General features: G+C 54.9%; 1 protein-coding gene across 1 annotated transcript in view; it reads left to right on the forward strand.

The window, feature by feature from the left end:
- Positions 1 to 17,467, forward strand: part of LOC132395316 (pituitary adenylate cyclase-activating polypeptide type I receptor-like) — a 140,403-nt gene that overhangs the window by 89,514 nt on the left and 33,422 nt on the right. Inside the window, exon 8 of the mRNA XM_059971730.1 lies at positions 4,671 to 4,731. Within this exon, the coding sequence (XP_059827713.1) occupies positions 4,671 to 4,731 (61 nt within the window). The remainder of the gene's footprint in view (positions 1 to 4,670; positions 4,732 to 17,467) is intronic.

The raw sequence follows: 17,467 nt of genomic DNA on the forward strand, positions 1-17,467 counted from the left end.
CTGCCATCAGATTTCTGATTGGACAATAAACCCATGAACATTACCTCACCATTTATTTCTCTTTTTTCTCTCTTTGCACTTCTTATTTAATTTTATTTGCACCTTATTATAATTTATATTATTTTTTATGTATTGTACTGTACCGCTCCCACAACACAACAGATTTCATGACATATGCCAGTGACATTAAACCTGATTCAGTTTCCACTCATTCACCTATCCCCCATGAATTAAGTCCCCACCTGCTCAGCCGCTCCCTCTTACTCATTCCCCTGAGTCCCGATAACATCCTATGATCTCATAATTACATTCTTAATTCTCAATTCTCCACAATGTTGACATCTCCCAATTATACATCTCACAATTATACATCTCCCAACTTAGTAAACACAGGAGATTTTGCAGATGCTGGCAACACACGCAAAATATTAGAGGAATTCCCAGAGCAACACACACACAATTTAACAATTCCTCTCATAATTTAAGTCGGTATAAACTTTCTCTCTAGTAACCAGGAGATCCAGACTTCCATATTTTGTACTGTAAGCTGTGCTGGATGCTCATAATTTTACAGACTTCGTAGGTCTCCCCCCAGGCTCAGGTGAAGCGTTAAGTGTTGTTAATGTACCTGCCTCTCGTTGCATCTACTGACTGAGTGTAAAAGTTGCCCCTCGAGTTCCAGTCAAATCTTGCCCCACCCCTCACCCTGAATCTGTGCCCTTCAGTTCTTGATCTCACAGCCAGGGTAAGGAACTGTGTACGTTCACATCCTACCTGTTGTTCTCAGTGTGGGAACCATCTTGCCTTGCCAAAATTCCTCCATATCCTGTCGACCTCCTCTAATTCCCAAACGACAGGTTCTTCCTGACATTTCACCTCTCGAACACTTTTCCACAATTCAAAATATTCAATACAGGAGATGGGATGTTATGTTGAAGTTGTATAAGGCATTGGTGAGGCCTAATTTGGAGTATTGAGTTGGTTTTGGTCACCTACCTACAGGGAAAATGTAAACAAGATTGAAAGAACACAGAGAAAATTTACAAGGATGTGGCTGGGACTTGAAGACCTGAATTATGGGGAAAGGTTGAACAGGTTAGGAGAGTAGCAGAATGAGGAGAGATTTGCTAGAGGCATGCACAGTTTTGAGGGGCATAGATAGGGTAAGTGCAGGCAGGCTTTTTCCACTGAGATTGGGTGAGACTAGAATGAGAGGTCATGGGTTAAGGGTGAAAGGTGAAATGGTTAAGGGGAACTTCTTCACTCAGAGAGTGGTGAGAGTGTGGAATGAGCTGCCGGAGGAAGTGGTGGATACAAGTTTGATTTCAACATTGAAGAGAATCTTGGATAGATACACGCTTAGGAGTGGTATGGAGGGCTATGGTGCCTGTGCGGATTGATGGGACTATGCAGATTAACAGTTCAGCATGGACTAGATGGGCCAAAGGGCCTGTTTCTGTGCTGTGGCACTCTATGACTGTGAGAAGAGTTGAAGCTGGATCAGGTTTGGGGGCCTAGTGGCCTCCAATCACTCCTGGTTTGCTCTGTGCTAATGTAGATTCTGTTGGTTTTAAAACAGCGTGGAACTCATTCACGGACCTTGTGTTTGCCCGAGGGTTTTATTGTACTAAGTACAGTGCGAGCAGCACACACCAGGTAGCGATGGACGTACCATAGTGTAAGATTTGCACTTCCTGCCCTCCACCAAATCCCCCACCCCAGCGGGGGTGGTTAAAAGGGATGAGATATACTGTGTTGACAGCTAAATGCTGCCAGAGGGCTGTTGTTATACGGACATCTCGCTATGGGGAACGCTGGAGGGCAAATATGGTGCAAGGCCACTCCTCAGGGAATGGATGCACTTCCCACCCGACCTTTCCGCAGAATGCTAGCCAGATCTGCTTAAAGTTGATCACCTTACCTGAATTTTAAAATGTAATTAAAGACTTTTAGTTAATTTCCCAAACCTGCATGTTAAATAAATTGATTATAATTTTAACTTTGAACTAATAATTTAAATTATTATAGTATTCTCCTTGCACTTAGTGTCACACAGCACATAAACAGGCCATTCAGGCCTGCTCGTGGACCAAGATGGCCACCTAAGGCTTCTCCATTTTCCCACGCAAACCTTTCCTTTATATGTCCCTGTCCACGTACATTTTGAATGTTGTTAGTGTATCTCGCTCATACCAAATACTGACCACCCTCTGGGTGAAAATGTTATCTCTCCGGTTGCTATGTCCCCTTTCACCGTAAACCCGTGACACCTGTAAAACCCAGTGCATTTGCCCCCGATGCGATCACCTACACCCGGCTCCCCTGCTCACTATAACAGTCCCCTGACTCCTGGAGTCCTCCTCTGCACTCCTTCCTATAGAAGGGCACTCGGAACGGTGCGCAGTACCCCAAGTACAACGGCAAGGAAACACTCCCAGCTCAGGACCAGCATCAGTTTCAAAAGGCCACTGGACACAAGAGCCCGTGGTATTATGGGGAAGATACCCGCCTGGATAGAAGATTGGCTGTTTGGAAGGAGGCAAAGACTGGGAACAAAAAGAGGGCCTTTCCCAGTTGGCTGGTGACTAGCGGTGTTCCCCAGGGGTTGGTGTGGGGATTATTTTTTTATCATGTTACGTGTCAATAATTTGGACGACATAAATGATGGCTTCGGGGCAAAGTTTGTGGATGATATGAAGATAGGTGGAGGGGTAGGTGGTGCTGCACAAGGACTGAGATAGATTGGGGAATGGCGAGGAACTGGCAGATGGAATACAGTGTCAGGAAGTGTGTGGCCACGCACTGTGTTAGGAGAAATAAAGGCACAGACTAAATGAGCAGAAAAATTCAGAAATCAGAGGTGCAAAGGGAGTTAGGAGTCTTCGTCCGGGATACCCAAAAAGTTAATTTGCAAGTTGTGTCAGGAAGGTAGATGTCACTTTAGCGTTCATTTCAAGAAGATTGGAATATAAAAGCAAGGATAATGCCAAGGCTTTATGAAGTATTGGTCATACTGTGTTTGGAGTATTGTGAGCAGTTTTGGATCTAGGAAAAGATGTGCTGGCATTGGAGAGGGTCCAGTAGGGGTTCATGAGAATGATTCTGGGTATGAGGAGCGTTTGACGGCTCTGGGCCAGTACTCGCAAGAGTTTAGAAGAATGGGGGGGGGGGGGCAGTGGTCTCATTGAAACTTACCGAATATTGGAAGGCCCAGATAGAGTGGATGTGGAGAGGATGTCTCCTATAGTGGGGGTGTCCAGGACCAGAGGGTACAGCCTCAGAATAGAGGGAAGTGTTATGTTTCATAACTCCAAAACGTAAAACTAGTTGAAAGGGAAGCGCGGAGCTGGTAGAGGTGTGTCTGCTTTGTTTGTTCTTTAAGTGAGGTGCACGCTTATGACGTGGCAGTGAAACGGTGTGGGCCATTCTCCGACTTTTACCTATAACCCACAGTGAATTATTTAAACAAACAAAGAATGCTTAATCCAGCAATATATTTACAATATTACTGATATATTGTAAATATTAAATTTCAAATATTAAATACACAGCTCCAACTCAATATAGATTACAACTCAACTCAAATATACAATGTATTTCTCTCTCTCTATCACACACACACACACACACTTACTTATATATAGAGGCTTTCTCACACTCGTGGGAGAACATCTTTCCTGACAAGGGTGCACATCACAGGTCCTGGTTATGCGACCTCTGATGCTGGACAGACAATCTCTGAAGAGTATTGATAATGGCTGGGGTCACCCGTTTTGAAAAGTCACTGCCCCAGAGGAAGGCAACGGCAAAGCACTTGTGTAAAAAAATTGCCTAGCACAATCATGATGATGGAAAGGCCAGGATTGCCCACGTCATTCGACACAGCATATAACGAATTTGACGACAGAAGCAGAGTTTTGCATGCCGTTCATACAGATCATTTCATCACATTGGGGTAGCACAGGGGAAAAGCAACAACAGAATGCAGAATAAAGTGTCACAGTTACAGAGAGTGCAGTGCAGGTGGACAACAAGGTGCAAGGACAGTATCTGGTCAGCAGTCCATCTTATCATACCAGGAACTGGAGAATAACAACGGGAACAAGTGCTTTCAGGCTTTTGTATCTTCTGCCAGATGGGAGCGAGGAGGAGAGAGAACTCCCAGGGTGCGAGGGCTCTTTGATTTTGCTGGCTGTTTTACCGAGGCAGCAAGAACTGTAGACAGAGTCCACGGAGGGGAGGTTGGTTTCTATCCACAAACCCCTGCAGTTTCTCGCTGTCACGGGCAGAGCCGTTGTCGTACCAAACTGTAACGCAACTAGGTAGTGCCTCTGAAACACTGACGGGGATGTGACGTATTTGTTGAGGATGTAGAGGCACTGGTGAGCTTTGGACTGGCACGGGCTGTCAGTGACGTTCACTCCAAGGAACTTGACCCTCTCAACCCCTGTGGTTGAGCTGAACACCACTGGCGTGGAAAGTAATGTGTGCACCACCCCCTCTCCTGAAGTCAGCCGGCAGTTCTTGTTGCGTATCGCTGGCATTCTGGGGCGCCGGCTGGTAAGGGTGCGGAGGGAGGGTGGGGGAAGTGTAACCGGTGGGAGGGAAAAGGTGACTGGCTTCAGAAAAGGGAAGTTTCCCCGCAATAAGACTGTGTTTCTCTTTTTCAGGGACGCCCACAATTTGCGTCGTCATCTGGACTGTGCTTCGTGTGCATTTTGATGATTCAGGGTAAGTGTCAGCACCCCTCTCACTGAATGGGCGAGGGGCAATAGGATGGGGGGGGGGGGTCACACGAACATCACTCTCTCCCTCGCCAATGAACCTCCTTCCAAACTGAGGTCGGAAATGGAGGTGTTTGCTGATGGTCACACCATGTTCAATTCCATTAGCATCTCCTTAGAAAGCAAAGTGGCCCCACGCCTAACTGCAACAAGTCCTGGACAATATTCAGGCAAGAGAACGTCTAGAGTCACACAGGATGGAAAAGGATCCTCCTTCTCTCTTTTCCTACTCCCCACTCTAGCTCTCCCCTTCTCGTCACCCGCCCATCACTTCCTACCGTTTTCCCTCCTCTCTCCCATAGTCCACTCCCCTCTCCTATCAGATTCCTTCTTCTTCAGCCCTTTACCTTTCTCACCTATCACCTGTCAGCTTTTTACTTCATCCCCCACTCCCCCCAGCCACGTGGTCTCACCTATCACCTCCAGCTTGTACTCCTTCCCGCTCCCCCCTAACCTTCTTCAAACATGAGAGGATCTGCAGATGCTGGAAATCCAGAGCAACACATACAAAATGCTGGAGGAAATCAGCAGGCCGGGCAGCACCGATAGAAAAAAGTATAGTTGGTGCCTCGGCCTAAAACATCGACTGTACTCTTTTCCATAGAGGCTGCCTGGCCTGCTGAGTTTCTCCTGCATTTTGTGTGTGTTGCTTTGGATTTCTGGTATTTTCAGAATGCCTTGTGTGCCTCTAAACCATTCCAATCCATGGACTTATCTAGGTGGCTTTTAAATGTTGCAAATGTGCCTATTTCATCTCTAGTTTCTTGCAGCTTGTTCCAAATCCGTATCATCCTTTGTGTGAAGAAGTTGACCCTAAAGGCCCTTTTAAACATCTCACCTCTGACCTTAAACCTATGCCCTTTTGTTTATAGCAACTCCTCTCTGAGAAAATGCTGTCTACATCCTCCATAGAGTCACAGAGCATTACAGCCCAGGCACAGTCCCTTCAGCCCATTACAGCCCAGGCACAGTCCCTTCAGCTCATTACAGCCCAGGCACGGTCCCTTCAGCCCATTACAGCCCAGGCACAGTCCCTTCAGATTACAGCCCAGGCACAGTCCCTTCAGCTCATTACAGCCCAGGCACGGTCCCTTCAGCCCATTACAGCCCAGGCACAGTCCCTTCAGATTATAGCCCAGGCACGGTCCCGTCAGCCCATTACAGCCCAGGCACAGTCCCGTCAGCCCATTACAGCCCAGGCACAGTCCCGTCAGCCCATTACAGCCCAGGCACGGTCCCGTCAGCCCATTACAGCCCAGGCACGGTCCCGTCAGCCCATTACAGCCCAGGCACAGTCCCGTCAGCCCATTACAGCCCAGGCACGGTCCCGTCAGCCCATTACAGTGCAGGCACAGTCCCTTCATCCCATTACAGCCCAGGCACAGTCCCTTCATCCCATTACAGCCCAGGCACGGTCCCTTCAGCCCATTACGGCCCAGGCACAGTCCCTTCAGCCCATTACAGCCCAGGCACGGTCCCGTCAGCCCATTACAGCCCAGGCACGGTCCCTTCAGCCCATTACAGCCCAGGCACAGTCCCTTCAGATTATAGCCCAGGCACGGTCCCGTCAGCCCATTACAGCCCAGGCAAGGTCCCTTCAGCCCATTACAGCCCAGGCACAGTCCCTTCAGCTCATTACAGCCCAGGCACAGTCCCTTCAGCCCATTACAGCCCAGGCACAGTCCCTTCAGCTCATTACAGCCCAGGCACAGTCCTTTCAGCCCATTACAGCCCAGGCACAGTCCCGTCAGCCCATTACAGCCCACGCACAGTCCCTTCAGCCCATTACAGCCCAGGCACAGTCCCTTCAGCCCATTACAGCCCAGGCACGGTCCCTTCAGCCCATTACAGCCCAGGCACGGTCCCTTCAGCTCATTACAGCCCAGGCACAGTCCCATCAGCCCATTACAGCCCAGGCACAGTCCCTTCAGCCCATTACAGCCCAGGCACAGTCCCTTCAGCCCATTACAGCCCAGGCACAGTCCCTTCAGCTCATTACAGCCCAGGCACGGTCCCTTCAGCCCATTACAGCCCAGGCACAGTCCCTTCAGATTACAGCCCAGGCACAGTCCCTTCAGCTCATTACAGCCCAGGCACGGTCCCTTCAGCCCATTACAGCCCAGGCACAGTCCCTTCAGCCCATTACAGCCCAGGCACAGTCCCTTCAGCTCATTACAGCCCAGGCACAGTCCCTTCAGCTCATTACAGCCCAGGCACAGTCCCTTCAGCTCATTACAGCCCAGGCACAGTCCCTTCAGCCCATTACAGCCCAGGCACAGTCCCTTCAGCCCATTACAGCCCAGGCACAGTCCCTTCAGCCCATTACAGCCCAGGCACAGTCCCTTCAGCCCATTACAGCCCAGGCACAGTCCCTTCAGCTCATTACAGCCCAGGCACAGTCCCTTCAGCACATTACAGCCCAGGCACAGTCCCTTCAGCTCATTACAGCCCAGGCACAGTCCCTTCAGCCCATTACAGCCCAGGCACAGTCCCTTCAGACCATTACAGCCCAGGCACAGTCCCTTCAGCTCATTACAGCCCAGACACAGTCCCTTCAGCCCATTATAGCCCAGGCACAGTCCCTTCAGCCCATTACAGCCGAGGCACAGTCCCTTCAGCTCATTACAGCCCAGGCACAGTCCCTTCAGCTCATTACAGCCCAGGCACAGTCCCTTCAGCCCATTACAGCCCAGGCACAGTCCCTTCAGCCCATTACAGCCCAGGCACAGTCCCTTCAGCTCATTACAGCCCAGGCACAGTCCCTTCAGCCCATTACAGCCCAGGCACAGTCCCTTCAGCCCATTATAGCCCAGGCACGGTCCCTTCAGCCCATTACAGCCCAGGCACAGTCCCTTCAGATTATAGCCCAGGCACGGTCCCGTCAGCCCATTATAGCCCAGGCACGGTCCCTTCAGCCCATTACAGCCCAGGCAAGGTCCCTTCAGCCCATTACAGCCCAGGCACAGTCCCTTCAGCTCATTACAGCCCAGGCACAGTCCCTTCAGCCCATTACAGCCCAGGCACAGTCCTTTCAGCCCATTACAGCCCAGGCACAGTCCCGTCAGCCCATTACAGCCCACGCACAGTCCCTTCAGCCCATTACAGCCCAGGCACAGTCCCTTCAGCTCATTACAGCCCAGGCACAGTCCCTTCAGCTCATTACAGCCCAGGCACAGTCCCTTCAGCCCATTACAGCCCAGGCACAGTCCCTTCAGCTCATTACAGCCCAGGCACAGTCCCTTCAGCCCATTACAGCCCAGGCACAGTCCCTTCAGCTCATTACACCCCAGGCACAGTCCCTTCAGCCCATTACAGCCCAGGCACAGTCCCTTCAGCTCATTACAGCCCAGGCACAATCCCTTCAGCCCATTACAGCCCAGGCACAGTCCCTTCAGATTATAGCCCAGGCATGGTCACTTCAGATTATAGCCCAGGCACAGTCCCTTCAGCCCATTACAGCCCAGGCACAGTCCCTTCAGATTATAGCCCAGGCACGGTCCCTTCAGATTATAGCCCAGGCACGGTCCCTTCAGCCCATTACAGCCCAGGCACAGTCCCTTCAGATTATAGCCCAGGCACGGTCCCTTCAGATTATAGCCCAGGCACGGTCCCTTCAGCCCATTACAGCCCAGGCACAGTCCCTTCAGCTCATTACAGCCCAGGCACAGTCCCTTCAGCTCATTACAGCCCAGGCACAGTCCCTTCAGCACATTACAGCCCAGGCACAGTCCCTTCAGCTCATTACAGCCCAGGCACAGTCCCTTCAGCCCATTACAGCCCAGGCACAGTCCCTTCAGCCCATTACAGCCCAGGCACGGTCCCTTCAGCTCATTACAGCCCAGGCACGGTCCCTTCAGCCCATTACAGCGCAGGCACAGTCCCTTCAGCCCATTACAGCCCAGGCACAGTCCCTTCAGCTCATTACAGCCCAGGCACAGTCCCTTCATCCCATTACAGCCCAGGCACAGTCCCTTCATCCCATTACAGCCCAGGCACGGAACCTTCAGCCCATTACGGCCCAGGCACAGTCCCTTCAGCTCATTACGGCCCAGGCACAGTCCCTTCAGCCCATTACAGCCCAGGCACAGTCCCTTCAGCCCATTACAGCCCAGGCACGGTCCCTTCAGCCCATTACAGCCCAGGCACAGTCCCTTCAGATTATAGCCCAGGCACGGTCCCGTCAGCCCATTATAGCCCAGGCACGGTCCCTTCAGCCCATTACAGCCCAGGCACGGTCCCTTCAGCCCATTACAGCCCAGGCACAGTCCCTTCAGCTCATTACAGCCCAGGCACAGTCCCTTCAGCTCATTACAGCCCAGGCACGGTCCCTTCAGCCCATTACAGCCCAGGCACAGTCCCGTCAGCCCATTACAGCCCACGCACAGTCCCTTCAGCCCATTACAGCCCAGGCACAGTCCCTTCAGCTCATTACAGCCCAGGCACAGTCCCGTCAGCCCATTACAGCCCAGGCACGGTCCCGTCAGCCCATTACAGCCCAGGCACAGTCCCGTCAGCCCATTACAGCCCAGGCACGGTCCCGTCAGCCCATTACAGTGCAGGCACAGTACCTTCAGCCCATTACAGCCCAGGCACAGTCCCTTCAGCCCATTACAGCCCAGGCACAGTCCCTTCATCCCATTACAGCCCAGGCACAGTCCCTTCATCCCATTACAGCCCAGGCACGGTCCCTTCAGCCCATTACGGCCCAGGCACAGTCCCTTCAGCCCATTACAGCCCAGGCACGGTCCCGTCAGCCCATTACAGCCCAGGCACGGTCCCTTCAGCCCATTACAGCCCAGGCACAGTCCCTTCAGATTATAGCCCAGGCACGGTCCCGTCAGCCCATTACAGCCCAGGCAAGGTCCCTTCAGCCCATTACAGCCCAGGCACAGTCCCTTCAGCTCATTACAGCCCAGGCACAGTCCCTTCAGCCCATTACAGCCCAGGCACAGTCCCTTCAGCTCATTACAGCCCAGGCACAGTCCTTTCAGCCCATTACAGCCCAGGCACAGTCCCGTCAGCCCATTACAGCCCACGCACAGTCCCTTCAGCCCATTACAGCCCAGGCACAGTCCCTTCAGCCCATTACAGCCCAGGCACGGTCCCTTCAGCCCATTACAGCCCAGGCACGGTCCCTTCAGCTCATTACAGCCCAGGCACAGTCCCGTCAGCCCATTACAGCCCAGGCACAGTCCCTTCAGCCCATTACAGCCCAGGCACAGTCCCTTCAGCCCATTACAGCCCAGGCACAGTCCCTTCAGCTCATTACAGCCCAGGCACGGTCCCTTCAGCCCATTACAGCCCAGGCACAGTCCCTTCACATTACAGCCCAGGCACAGTCCCTTCAGCTCATTACAGCCCAGGCACGGTCCCTTCAGCCCATTACAGCCCAGGCACAGTCCCTTCAGCCCATTACAGCCCAGGCACAGTCCCTTCAGCTCATTACAGCCCAGGCACAGTCCCTTCAGCTCATTACAGCCCAGGCACAGTCCCTTCAGCTCATTACAGCCCAGGCACAGTCCCTTCAGCCCATTACAGCCCAGGCACAGTCCCTTCAGCCCATTACAGCCCAGGCACAGTCCCTTCAGCCCATTACAGCCCAGGCACAGTCCCTTCAGCCCATTACAGCCCAGGCACAGTCCCTTCAGCTCATTACAGCCCAGGCACAGTCCCTTCAGCACATTACAGCCCAGGCACAGTCCCTTCAGCTCATTACAGCCCAGGCACAGTCCCTTCAGCCCATTACAGCCCAGGCACAGTCCCTTCAGACCATTACAGCCCAGGCACAGTCCCTTCAGCTCATTACAGCCCAGACACAGTCCCTTCAGCCCATTATAGCCCAGGCACAGTCCCTTCAGCCCATTACAGCCGAGGCACAGTCCCTTCAGCTCATTACAGCCCAGGCACAGTCCCTTCAGCTCATTACAGCCCAGGCACAGTCCCTTCAGCTCATTACAGCCCAGGCACAGTCCCTTCAGCCCATTACAGCCCAGGCACAGTCCCTTCAGCCCATTACAGCCCAGGCACAGTCCCTTCAGCCCATTACAGCCCAGGCACAGTCCCTTCAGCCCATTACAGCCCAGGCACAGTCCCTTCAGCCCATTATAGCCCAGGCACGGTCCCTTCAGCCCATTACAGCCCAGGCACAGTCCCTTCAGATTATAGCCCAGGCACGGTCCCGTCAGCCCATTATAGCCCAGGCACGGTCCCTTCAGCCCATTACAGCCCAGGCAAGGTCCCTTCAGCCCATTACAGCCCAGGCACAGTCCCTTCAGCTCATTACAGCCCAGGCACAGTCCCTTCAGCCCATTACAGCCCAGGCACAGTCCTTTCAGCCCATTACAGCCCAGGCACAGTCCCGTCAGCCCATTACAGCCCACGCACAGTCCCTTCAGCCCATTACAGCCCAGGCACAGTCCCTTCAGCTCATTACAGCCCAGGCACAGTCCCTTCAGCTCATTACAGCCCAGGCACAGTCCCTTCAGCCCATTACAGCCCAGGCACAGTCCCTTCAGCTCATTACAGCCCAGGCACAGTCCCTTCAGCCCATTACAGCCCAGGCACAGTCCCTTCAGCTCATTACACCCCAGGCACAGTCCCTTCAGCCCATTACAGCCCAGGCACAGTCCCTTCAGCTCATTACAGCCCAGGCACAATCCCTTCAGCCCATTACAGCCCAGGCACAGTCCCTTCAGATTATAGCCCAGGCACGGTCCCTTCAGATTATACCCCAGGCACAGTCCCTTCAGCCCATTACAGCCCAGGCACAGTCCCTTCAGATTATAGCCCAGGCACGGTCCCTTCAGATTATAGCCCAGGCACGGTCCCTTCAGCCCATTACAGCCCAGGCACAGTCCCTTCAGATTATAGCCCAGGCACGGTCCCTTCAGATTATAGCCCAGGCACGGTCCCTTCAGCCCATTACAGCCCAGGCACGGTCCCTTCAGCTCATTACAGCCCAGGCACAGTCCCTTCAGCTCATTACAGCCCAGGCACAGTCCCTTCAGCACATTACAGCCCAGGCACAGTCCCTTCAGCTCATTACAGCCCAGGCACAGTCCCTTCAGCCCATTACAGCCCAGGCACAGTCCCTTCAGCCCATTACAGCCCAGGCACGGTCCCTTCAGCTCATTCCAGCCCAGGCACGGTCCCTTCAGCCCATTACAGCGCAGGCACAGTCCCTTCAGCCCATTACAGCCCAGGCACAGTCCCTTCAGCTCATTACAGCCCAGGCACAGTCCCTTCATCCCATTACAGCCCAGGCACAGTCCCTTCATCCCATTACAGCCCAGGCACGGAACCTTCAGCCCATTACGGCCCAGGCACAGTCCCTTCAGCTCATTACGGCCCAGGCACAGTCCCTTCAGCCCATTACAGCCCAGGCACAGTCCCTTCAGCCCATTACAGCCCAGGCACAGTCCCTTCAGCCCATTACAGCCCAGGCACAGTCCCTTCAGACCATTACAGCCCAGGCACAGTCCCTTCAGCTCATTACAGCCCAGACACAGTCCCTTCAGCCCATTATAGCCCAGGCACAGTCCCTTCAGCCCATTACAGCCGAGGCACAGTCCCTTCAGCTCATTACAGCCCAGGCACAGTCCCTTCAGCTCATTACAGCCCAGGCACAGTCCCTTCAGCCCATTACAGCCCAGGCACAGTCCCTTCAGCCCATTACAGCCCAGGCACAGTCCCTTCAGCTCATTACAGCCCAGGCACAGTCCCTTCAGCCCATTACAGCCCAGGCACAGTCCCTTCAGCCCATTATAGCCCAGGCACGGTCCCTTCAGCCCATTACAGCCCAGGCACAGTCCCTTCAGATTATAGCCCAGGCACGGTCCCGTCAGCCCATTATAGCCCAGGCACGGTCCCTTCAGCCCATTACAGCCCAGGCAAGGTCCCTTCAGCCCATTACAGCCCAGGCACAGTCCCTTCAGCTCATTACAGCCCAGGCACAGTCCCTTCAGCCCATTACAGCCCAGGCACAGTCCTTTCAGCCCATTACAGCCCAGGCACAGTCCCGTCAGCCCATTACAGCCCACGCACAGTCCCTTCAGCCCATTACAGCCCAGGCACAGTCCCTTCAGCTCATTACAGCCCAGGCACAGTCCCTTCAGCTCATTACAGCCCAGGCACAGTCCCTTCAGCCCATTACAGCCCAGGCACAGTCCCTTCAGCTCATTACAGCCCAGGCACAGTCCCTTCAGCCCATTACAGCCCAGGCACAGTCCCTTCAGCTCATTACACCCCAGGCACAGTCCCTTCAGCCCATTACAGCCCAGGCACAGTCCCTTCAGCTCATTACAGCCCAGGCACAATCCCTTCAGCCCATTACAGCCCAGGCACAGTCCCTTCAGATTATAGCCCAGGCATGGTCACTTCAGATTATAGCCCAGGCACAGTCCCTTCAGCCCATTACAGCCCAGGCACAGTCCCTTCAGATTATAGCCCAGGCACGGTCCCTTCAGATTATAGCCCAGGCACGGTCCCTTCAGCCCATTACAGCCCAGGCACAGTCCCTTCAGATTATAGCCCAGGCACGGTCCCTTCAGATTATAGCCCAGGCACGGTCCCTTCAGCCCATTACAGCCCAGGCACAGTCCCTTCAGCTCATTACAGCCCAGGCACAGTCCCTTCAGCTCATTACAGCCCAGGCACAGTCCCTTCAGCACATTACAGCCCAGGCACAGTCCCTTCAGCTCATTACAGCCCAGGCACAGTCCCTTCAGCCCATTACAGCCCAGGCACAGTCCCTTCAGCCCATTACAGCCCAGGCACGGTCCCTTCAGCTCATTACAGCCCAGGCACGGTCCCTTCAGCCCATTACAGCGCAGGCACAGTCCCTTCAGCCCATTACAGCCCAGGCACAGTCCCTTCAGCTCATTACAGCCCAGGCACAGTCCCTTCATCCCATTACAGCCCAGGCACAGTCCCTTCATCCCATTACAGCCCAGGCACGGAACCTTCAGCCCATTACGGCCCAGGCACAGTCCCTTCAGCTCATTACGGCCCAGGCACAGTCCCTTCAGCCCATTACAGCCCAGGCACAGTCCCTTCAGCCCATTACAGCCCAGGCACGGTCCCTTCAGCCCATTACAGCCCAGGCACAGTCCCTTCAGATTATAGCCCAGGCACGGTCCCGTCAGCCCATTATAGCCCAGGCACGGTCCCTTCAGCCCATTACAGCCCAGGCACGGTCCCTTCAGCCCATTACAGCCCAGGCACAGTCCCTTCAGCTCATTACAGCCCAGGCACAGTCCCTTCAGCTCATTACAGCCCAGGCACGGTCCCTTCAGCCCATTACAGCCCAGGCACAGTCCCGTCAGCCCATTACAGCCCACGCACAGTCCCTTCAGCCCATTACAGCCCAGGCACAGTCCCTTCAGCTCATTACAGCCCAGGCACAGTCCCGTCAGCCCATTACAGCCCAGGCACGGTCCCGTCAGCCCATTACAGCCCAGGCACAGTCCCGTCAGCCCATTACAGCCCAGGCACGGTCCCGTCAGCCCATTACAGTGCAGGCACAGTACCTTCAGCCCATTACAGCCCAGGCACAGTCCCTTCAGCCCATTACAGCCCAGGCACAGTCCCTTCATCCCATTACAGCCCAGGCACAGTCCCTTCATCCCATTACAGCCCAGGCACGGTCCCTTCAGCCCATTACGGCCCAGGCACAGTCCCTTCAGCCCATTACAGCCCAGGCACGGTCCCGTCAGCCCATTACAGCCCAGGCACGGTCCCTTCAGCCCATTACAGCCCAGGCACAGTCCCTTCAGATTATAGCCCAGGCACGGTCCCGTCAGCCCATTACAGCCCAGGCAAGGTCCCTTCAGCCCATTACAGCCCAGGCACAGTCCCTTCAGCTCATTACAGCCCAGGCACAGTCCCTTCAGCCCATTACAGCCCAGGCACAGTCCCTTCAGCTCATTACAGCCCAGGCACAGTCCTTTCAGCCCATTACAGCCCAGGCACAGTCCCGTCAGCCCATTACAGCCCACGCACAGTCCCTTCAGCCCATTACAGCCCAGGCACAGTCCCTTCAGCCCATTACAGCCCAGGCACGGTCCCTTCAGCCCATTACAGCCCAGGCACGGTCCCTTCAGCTCATTACAGCCCAGGCACAGTCCCGTCAGCCCATTACAGCCCAGGCACAGTCCCTTCAGCCCATTACAGCCCAGGCACAGTCCCTTCAGCCCATTACAGCCCAGGCACAGTCCCTTCAGCTCATTACAGCCCAGGCACGGTCCCTTCAGCCCATTACAGCCCAGGCACAGTCCCTTCACATTACAGCCCAGGCACAGTCCCTTCAGCTCATTACAGCCCAGGCACGGTCCCTTCAGCCCATTACAGCCCAGGCACAGTCCCTTCAGCCCATTACAGCCCAGGCACAGTCCCTTCAGCTCATTACAGCCCAGGCACAGTCCCTTCAGCTCATTACAGCCCAGGCACAGTCCCTTCAGCTCATTACAGCCCAGGCACAGTCCCTTCAGCCCATTACAGCCCAGGCACAGTCCCTTCAGCCCATTACAGCCCAGGCACAGTCCCTTCAGCCCATTACAGCCCAGGCACAGTCCCTTCAGCCCATTACAGCCCAGGCACAGTCCCTTCAGCTCATTACAGCCCAGGCACAGTCCCTTCAGCACATTACAGCCCAGGCACAGTCCCTTCAGCTCATTACAGCCCAGGCACAGTCCCTTCAGCCCATTACAGCCCAGGCACAGTCCCTTCAGACCATTACAGCCCAGGCACAGTCCCTTCAGCTCATTACAGCCCAGACACAGTCCCTTCAGCCCATTATAGCCCAGGCACAGTCCCTTCAGCCCATTACAGCCGAGGCACAGTCCCTTCAGCTCATTACAGCCCAGGCACAGTCCCTTCAGCTCATTACAGCCCAGGCACAGTCCCTTCAGCTCATTACAGCCCAGGCACAGTCCCTTCAGCCCATTACAGCCCAGGCACAGTCCCTTCAGCCCATTACAGCCCAGGCACAGTCCCTTCAGCCCATTACAGCCCAGGCACAGTCCCTTCAGCCCATTACAGCCCAGGCACAGTCCCTTCAGCCCATTATAGCCCAGGCACGGTCCCTTCAGCCCATTACAGCCCAGGCACAGTCCCTTCAGATTATAGCCCAGGCACGGTCCCGTCAGCCCATTATAGCCCAGGCACGGTCCCTTCAGCCCATTACAGCCCAGGCAAGGTCCCTTCAGCCCATTACAGCCCAGGCACAGTCCCTTCAGCTCATTACAGCCCAGGCACAGTCCCTTCAGCCCATTACAGCCCAGGCACAGTCCTTTCAGCCCATTACAGCCCAGGCACAGTCCCGTCAGCCCATTACAGCCCACGCACAGTCCCTTCAGCCCATTACAGCCCAGGCACAGTCCCTTCAGCTCATTACAGCCCAGGCACAGTCCCTTCAGCTCATTACAGCCCAGGCACAGTCCCTTCAGCCCATTACAGCCCAGGCACAGTCCCTTCAGCTCATTACAGCCCAGGCACAGTCCCTTCAGCCCATTACAGCCCAGGCACAGTCCCTTCAGCTCATTACACCCCAGGCACAGTCCCTTCAGCCCATTACAGCCCAGGCACAGTCCCTTCAGCTCATTACAGCCCAGGCACAATCCCTTCAGCCCATTACAGCCCAGGCACAGTCCCTTCAGATTATAGCCCAGGCACGGTCCCTTCAGATTATACCCCAGGCACAGTCCCTTCAGCCCATTACAGCCCAGGCACAGTCCCTTCAGATTATAGCCCAGGCACGGTCCCTTCAGATTATAGCCCAGGCACGGTCCCTTCAGCCCATTACAGCCCAGGCACAGTCCCTTCAGATTATAGCCCAGGCACGGTCCCTTCAGATTATAGCCCAGGCACGGTCCCTTCAGCCCATTACAGCCCAGGCACGGTCCCTTCAGCTCATTACAGCCCAGGCACAGTCCCTTCAGCTCATTACAGCCCAGGCACAGTCCCTTCAGCACATTACAGCCCAGGCACAGTCCCTTCAGCTCATTACAGCCCAGGCACAGTCCCTTCAGCCCATTACAGCCCAGGCACAGTCCCTTCAGCCCATTACAGCCCAGGCACGGTCCCTTCAGCTCATTCCAGCCCAGGCACGGTCCCTTCAGCCCATTACAGCGCAGGCACAGTCCCTTCAGCCCATTACAGCCCAGGCACAGTCCCTTCAGCTCATTACAGCCCAGGCACAGTCCCTTCATCCCATTACAGCCCAGGCACAGTCCCTTCATCCCATTACAGCCCAGGCACGGAACCTTCAGCCCATTACGGCCCAGGCACAGTCCCTTCAGCTCATTACGGCCCAGGCACAGTCCCTTCAGCCCATTACAGCCCAGGCACAGTCCCTTCAGCCCATTACAGCCCAGGCACGGTCCCTTCAGCCCATTACAGCCCAGGCACAGTCCCTTCAGATTATAGCCCAGGCAAGGTCCCGTCAGCCCATTATAGCCCAGGCACGGTCCCTTCAGCCCATTACAGCCCAGGCACGGTCCCTTCAGCCCATTACAGCCCAGGCACAGTCCCTTCAGCTCATTACAGCCCAGGCACAGTCCCTTCAGCTCATTACAGCCCAGGCACGGTCCCTTCAGCCCATTACAGCCCAGGCACAGTCCCGTCAGCCCATTACAGCCCACGCACAGTCCCTTCAGCCCATTACAGCCCAGGCACAGTCCCTTCAG

Source organism: Hypanus sabinus, chromosome 6 (assembly GCF_030144855.1).
Source record: "Hypanus sabinus isolate sHypSab1 chromosome 6, sHypSab1.hap1, whole genome shotgun sequence".
NCBI lineage: Eukaryota > Metazoa > Chordata > Chondrichthyes > Myliobatiformes > Dasyatidae > Hypanus > Hypanus sabinus.